A 6,581-nucleotide genomic window follows, 5' to 3' on the forward strand; every position below is an offset into this window, starting at 1 on the left:
CTCCCCCCCCCCCCATGGACCCTCTCGGCCCGGATTTGCAGACTCTGGCTTCCAGAAGGCCTCATTTCCCTACCAAATGGGCAGGCAAATCTCCACACCTTGTGGCTGCCTTCCCTCGAGGGAGGTCACCTGAGGTGCTGGCCACCCTCCCAGCCCTGGGGGCCAGGGCTTGGACAGGCTGAGGCCGGACGGTGGAGGGCATGGAGGGCAGACGGTGGGTAGGGGGCTGGGTGCCAGGCATGTGAGGCCTGCAGAGGAGTTAGGGGGAGCCCCACGGCCCAGGGAGCCGGTGGGGCCTGGACCCCAGGGCAGGCAGTGGGGCCACAGCTGCAGGGGCCCTGGGTCCTTTCCATTCCCTGTCCTGTTTCTCAGCCTGGCACTGTGCCCAGGACAGCAGCCCACCTGCCTTCAGGGCTCCCCTCCCTGGGCCCCCAGCCCTCAGGTTCCTCCCCCTGTGCAGCTCCCCTGCGAGGCCGTCTGGGAGGTGGGGGCATTTCAACTGACCACGTGGACAGGGGCTGTGCTAGCGGCAGAGTTCCGGCAGTACCCAGTTTGGGCAAAGGGGTCCCCAAAAGGAGCGTAAGAGGTGCTGACGCAGGCCAAGCAACTAGGGGAGCAGAGCTGGGGGAGGCCCCCAGAGGAGGGGTCAGGGTGTGAGGACACCCAGCAAGGGCCCATTTGGAGTCTGGAGTTTCTTTTGTATTTTGAAGTTTGAATATATGGCGAAATAGCTAGTAATTTTGATTCGGTGCATTTGGAAGGTAGGTACAGAATTTGCATAGCAGGGAAAGGCACCCCGGACGGGGGGACTGGCAGGAGCAAAGCCCCAGGGCCATGTGCGCGTGGGGAGGCCCTGCCACTGCGTCCTGCTTGGTCTGGGGCAGGCCAGGCCTTTTCCAGTCCTGGGTCTGTTTCCCGTCTCTGCAGTGGGGACACACACAGGCACAGTCGCACCGCCGTGCTTGGGACGAGATGAAAGGAAATGAGGGGTATTTGAAGTGCCTGATGCATCATCGTGGACCTGCCGTGGTCGGGTTCCGTGCTCCCGGCTGTCGGGGGGGACCCCGGGGCCGCTGTGCAGGCCGTCCGGTGCGCCAGGCCTGCATCTGGCCTCCAAGAAGCTGTAGAACAGGGTTCTTAACATATGGTCTTTGACCCCGATCTTCACAGCAGGCCCTAAACTGACTTCTACGTGGCCGTCCCTCCTTTGGGCCTCACGAGCACACGCCCTGCCACTGCAGATTCTCAGTTTGTCTGGGACTCGGACCTAGTCACGGCTGAGGCCAGATGATCGATGGAGAAGCTGACTTGTTCTTGACACCAAGACTGAGAGGTGGTGGACAGGGAGGCCCGCTGGTCTGAGGGGTGGTTTCCCTTTCCTCCGTGGTGCTCAGGAGCCCACGGGCCCTGAGCAGGCGTGTTCTGTGGAGCAGGTGGGGCTGGCGTTTTTAAGACCGTGGTAGGTCCAAGACACTCTTTGGAGACCCCATTTCACTTCAAATCAAATATATATAATTCTGAAATGACAGTCCCATTTTACATTATAAAAAATGTGCATATATATATATATGCACACACACATTTTTTTGCTTTGAACCTTTGGAAAAATATATATATTTTTAAAAAGATTTTATTTATTTATTTGACAGAGAGAGAGACAGCCAGCGAGAGAGGGAACACAAGCAGGGGGAGTGGGAGAGGAAGAAGCAGGCTCATAGCGGAGGAGCCTGATGTGGGGCTCGATCCCAGGACCCCGGGATCACGCCCTGAGCCGAAGGCAGACGCTTAACGACTGCGCCACCCAGGCGGCCCTTGGGGAAATATTTTTACATGATTTTGCTTTGGAAGGATTTGGCTTTGAGAATTCATTTAATTGGTGGCTGGTGATAACTTCCTGGCAGTTTTCCTGCACACTCGGGGGTCCTGGCAGGCGGGCGGGGGGCGCGGGGAACCATCTGATCTCCCAATCGTTTTCGGATGTGATGAATCTTTCATGAATGCTCAATAAAGTTGATGCAATATCCATTGTCTAGACATTTGCGTACGCACTGGTTCATTGTGATTTTATAGTTTTCTCTTCTTGGATTTTGGAGTGTTGGGGTGTCTCCTCATTTGGGTCCCAGACATTTCTACGGGCCCTTGTCGAGTTCCCAGGACCTGGTTGTTGTCCTGTGGCTACAGCAGAGCTGCCCACGTGAGGTGGGAGGGGGGCCCTGAGGGCATCTCCCGGGGGGGCTGTGCAGAAACAGACTTGCTCAGTGGCGTCGAGGGGCCAGAGAGTCATAGTGAAACTGGTGACCTCTCCTGACCAGCGTCAGCCCCTCCCCTGGCGCTTCTTGCAAGCGGGAGGCCCCAAAAAGACTGAGCTGGAAAATATTATCCCTGCGTCTGCCCACTCCTCCAGTAGTTACTGAGCACAAATGAATACAACCCCGAAAGAAGGCAATTTGGCGACATCTACCCAAACCACAGACACAAGTAGCCTTTGAGGGGAGCGGTGCCGCTTGGGGGATGGTGTTCCGTGGACATCCTCACAGTTGAGCACGGTCGAGTGCGCGTGAGGCCATCCACTGCCGCGATGTTGGAACCAGCGGAACATTCGAAATGATCAAGTAGCCTCCCGCGGGGGGCTGGTCACAAAGCTCACGGGGCAGCCACAGAGGGATTGTCCCGCTGCCACGGCCCGCACGGCACCCCGGGGGGCCTCCTACAGGCAGAGTTCCAGGATGGCGCGCTGGATTGTGTCACAAAGCAGAGCGCTGCACGCGTACAGAACGCCGTACGGGATTCCGCCCCCGAGTACGAATCTACGTACAGAGTTGGGGGTTCGTAGAGAGACCCAGGAAGGACATGCAGGGAAGGCGCGGCCGTGGGTCTTGCGGGAGTGAGAAGGACTGGGTGCATGGGATCTAATGCTTGGACGGAAAATATTGTCACGGATACCTTTTTATATATTTTGTTTTGAACCGCCATATGAGTGTATCATGTATCTGAACAATCATTTAAAATATGCCTGTTGAATGAGCGCTGGGTGTTAATGATGAATCACTAAATTCTTCCCCTGGAACTAATAACACACTGTATGTTAACTAACTTGAATTTAAATAAAACCTAAGTGAGTGATTCAAGTTAAATTAAACGTGTCTGTTGAGCGTCTACGTGTGCCGAGCACTGTTCTAGGCACAGGACAGGGTGGGGAATGAGGCAGACAAAGAAATCGGCTTGCTGGCTCCCCACGCCCTCGTGTCAGGGAGCAAATCCACGCCCACTGACGGAATGACAGAGGGTGTGAAACCGTCTCGTGCACAAACAACAACAAGCGCTAGAATTCTCTGACGAGGCCGCGGCGGCCTCCCATGGCCACCGCACGGGCTCAGGAAAGGCGGCGTGGAGGGTTGGGGCCGGGTCCCCGGTCAGGACGGCTGGACAGACCTTGGGGGTGGCCTCTGGGAGGGCAAGCCAGACGGGGCGCCCTCCGGCGGGAGCCCCTTGGGGGATGGCCCGCTGCCAGGTGTGGGTCCGGCAGGAGGGGCATGACCTCGGGAGAAGACCCCAGCACGAGGGGCTGGTGACCCGACAGACACACTCGGCTTTGGAGGAGTCCCCAGCCGCTGGGAAACGGGAGCGGGGGCTGACGTTTCTTGCAGCCGCCTGACGGCCTTCTGAAGCCCCAGACCCTGCCAGGGACGGTTCTCCCCTCCGTTTGCGTAGACGAAGGCCCTGAGAGGTGGTGAGGGTAGGACCTACGTCAAAGCTTCAGAGCCAGCCGATGGGGGCCAGGGTCCCAGGCCCAGCCCTTCAGGGCGCCCCGGGGAGGGGAATCTGAGGGGCACGGCCGCACCAGTGTCCCCTAGGTGACCACGGGGGGGACTGAGCAGTGGGCATGTGGCTCAGGGACCATCCACCCCCAGTCCTTCACGGAGCCCCTTAGGCCCCCAGACCTGGGCCTTGCTTGTCCTCTGAGCACGGATAGAGACTCTGCCTCTTTGCCCCACTGGGGACCCTCGCCCTGGCCCCTCAGGCACAGAACGCCTTTGTCTTCCTATGGAAATGACCAGGTTCTGCCCACGAGAGTAGCGCCTGAAAGGGAGGTGGGGAGAGAGTGCCTCATGGAAAATCATAAAAACACATTTCTTTGCATTTGAATACGTGCGGGAACTCACTTTGGCAGCAGACCAGCTCTGCGTCAGACCCCAGCTTCCCCTTTGGGGTCTGGTGACGCCCACAGACTTCTCAGAATTGCATTTTTAGGGGCGCCTGGGTGGCACAGCGGTTGAGCGTCTGCCTTCGGCTCAGGGCGTGATCTCGGCATTCCAGGATCGAGCCCCACATCGGGCTCCTCTGCTATGAGCCTGCTTCTTCCTCTCCCACTCCCCCTGCTTGTGTTCCCTCTCTCACTGGCTGTCTCTATCTCTGTCAAATAAATAAATAAAATCTTTAAAAAAAAAAAAAAAAGAATTGCATTTTTACATGCACATAATAAAATACGTGGCCTTCCGGCGGAAATCAATGGCACTGGACTAGGCCTCTCAAAGTGCCCGCGGTGCCGGGATGCGATGTGCGTCTTCATCAGCTCCGCCGGATGCGTGTCCCGGTTGTTCTCCCGCATCTCCGGCGAAGACCCCCTCATCCTCTGCGGGCGAGCGGCCTCTCGTCCCCCCCGGGCACCTGTCTGCTCCAGTCACCTCTGGGCAAGACCCCCTCAACCCCGCCCCGCCCCGCCCCACCCCTACTGACGTGAGCCACGCCCTCTTCTCCCTCCCCCTTTCCATCGGGGTGCACATTCCACTTGAGACCGTGTTCTGTACGTGGACTTCTCGGTGCTGTTTTGTGCACGACGTGATTCCCACAGCCCAGGGCACATGGTGCACAGTAGACAATACAACTTGAGTGGAAGGAGATCGTCAGCACGGAACTTCACCAGGGCCTCCACGAGGGAAGGACAAACAGAATTTAACCCCACTGCCTTGCTAATGGCAGCTGGGCTGACGACCTTAGCCGGGGCCTGGTCTCCAGCTGTGGCCGAGGCTGGAGGCTGGGGGAAACGGGCCAGGAAGTCCGGGGCCTCCTCCCTTATCCAGTTTCCCCGAACCCAGCTGCTAATAGGATGTTCCCCCCAGTGTCTCCAGCCACACGAGGTGTCCGCCCCAGAATCAGGAAGGAGAGCTGACAATAGGGCTCCTGTGTGCTGTGGTTGCTGGGGGTTGGGGCGGGCACGGGCTCAGGCAAATGAGCGGGGCGCACACAGATAAAGAGGCGTGTGCGCAGTCTGCGCTCTGTTCCCGTTTAGCGCTGGCCAGAATGGAGGGCAGCCTGAAGCGGCTCCCCGAAGAGGCAGGGGACAGCCGGGCCCTGGCCAAGCTGCAGGAGCTGGCCCTGACGTGGTTCACGGAGACGCAGGCGCCCCTCATCCTGCAGGACGGAGCCCTGCCCCCCTGGTTTCACGGATTCATTACCCGCAAGTAAGTGGCCCCGTCCACATGCCCCATGCAGCCCGTCGGGGCCGAGAGAAAGGTCTGGGGCCCCCGGAACAAGTCTGGCCCCTGCTGCGCCCCGGGTTGGCAGGGAGCAGACTGAGGAGTGCCATGTCCGGGGGCTGCTCCCGTGGGCGGGGGGCGAGAGCAGCGGCCCCCACTCTGAGTGTCGGTCAGGAAGAGAGACCGGGCAGGCGCAGGTGCGTTGGGACCTGCCCCGAGACCCGGGTGAGCGACCGGAGGGCCATCCGGCTGTCACCCAAACAGGACACCACTCCTAGGGAGGATGAGAGAGCTGCTCTGAGCGGGGGTGGACCCGGGCCATCCTGGACGTGCGCTACCCCGCAGTGGAGGCTGCGATGTGGGGGCTTGCATTCGCACGGCGCCGGACGTGCAAGCGGCCAGAGCTCGGGACGAAGGAGCTTACTTCATGGCTCTGCCATCCCCATCTTGAAAGACTCCCTTTGTGAGTGAGGGGCTCCGCGCTCTGATTTAGTACTGGGCTGTGCAGAATGTGCAGTCGACGGAGCAGGCAGGCACTCAGTACGTGTTTGGTGAGCGAGTGGTCTATGTACTGCCAAACCAGAGAGAGCTGGAATTTTCCTCCACGTCTCCAAAATACTTGGCACCATTCAGAAATGTCCATAGCTGCCTCGGGCTGGAAGGGACACGCAGGGGAGACGAGAGCCTAGGAGTTGCTATTGTGATCAGGCTCCAGGCATAGCAGCACCTCCTCCCTGTAGGAACTCTTGTGCAGTGCACAGCCTGCACAACTGTACAGTGGTCCTGAGGCAGGGACCTCCCCAAACCTAAACATCTCCAGCTATATGGACTCATTCTTACTACAGAGACACTCACGCAGAGAGTGGGTGGCCAGGGTCAGTGGCTATTGTGCCTGCCACTGAGGCTGCCCTGGAGGGCGGTGCATGTGGGACCTCAGGGTTCCCACCCAGCCCAAGACTGAATCTCGAGTTTGCCGGTCTGAGTGCACACAGACCACAGTTGCAGCCGACCGTCTGAGAGAGGCCCCCATAGAGGGCTGGAGGTCTGTGCGCTGGGTCTGGCGCCCAAGGGCGTGGCCAGCAGGGACTCTGCGGCGGGTCTGAG

The 6,581-nt window shown here is 59.1% G+C and overlaps 1 protein-coding gene across 1 annotated transcript in view; it reads left to right on the forward strand.

The window, feature by feature from the left end:
- Nucleotides 1-5,220: 5,220 nt before the first annotated feature.
- Nucleotides 5,221-6,581, forward strand: part of SH2D7 (SH2 domain containing 7) — an 8,824-nt gene continuing 7,463 nt past the window's right edge. Inside the window, exon 1 of the mRNA XM_008687904.2 lies at nucleotides 5,221-5,462. Within this exon, the coding sequence (XP_008686126.2) occupies nucleotides 5,230-5,462 (233 nt within the window). The 5' untranslated portion in view covers nucleotides 5,221-5,229. The remainder of the gene's footprint in view (nucleotides 5,463-6,581) is intronic.

Source organism: Ursus maritimus, unplaced genomic scaffold, assembly GCF_017311325.1.
Source record: "Ursus maritimus isolate PB19 unplaced genomic scaffold, ASM1731132v1 scaffold_27, whole genome shotgun sequence".
Classification (NCBI taxonomy): domain Eukaryota; kingdom Metazoa; phylum Chordata; class Mammalia; order Carnivora; family Ursidae; genus Ursus; species Ursus maritimus.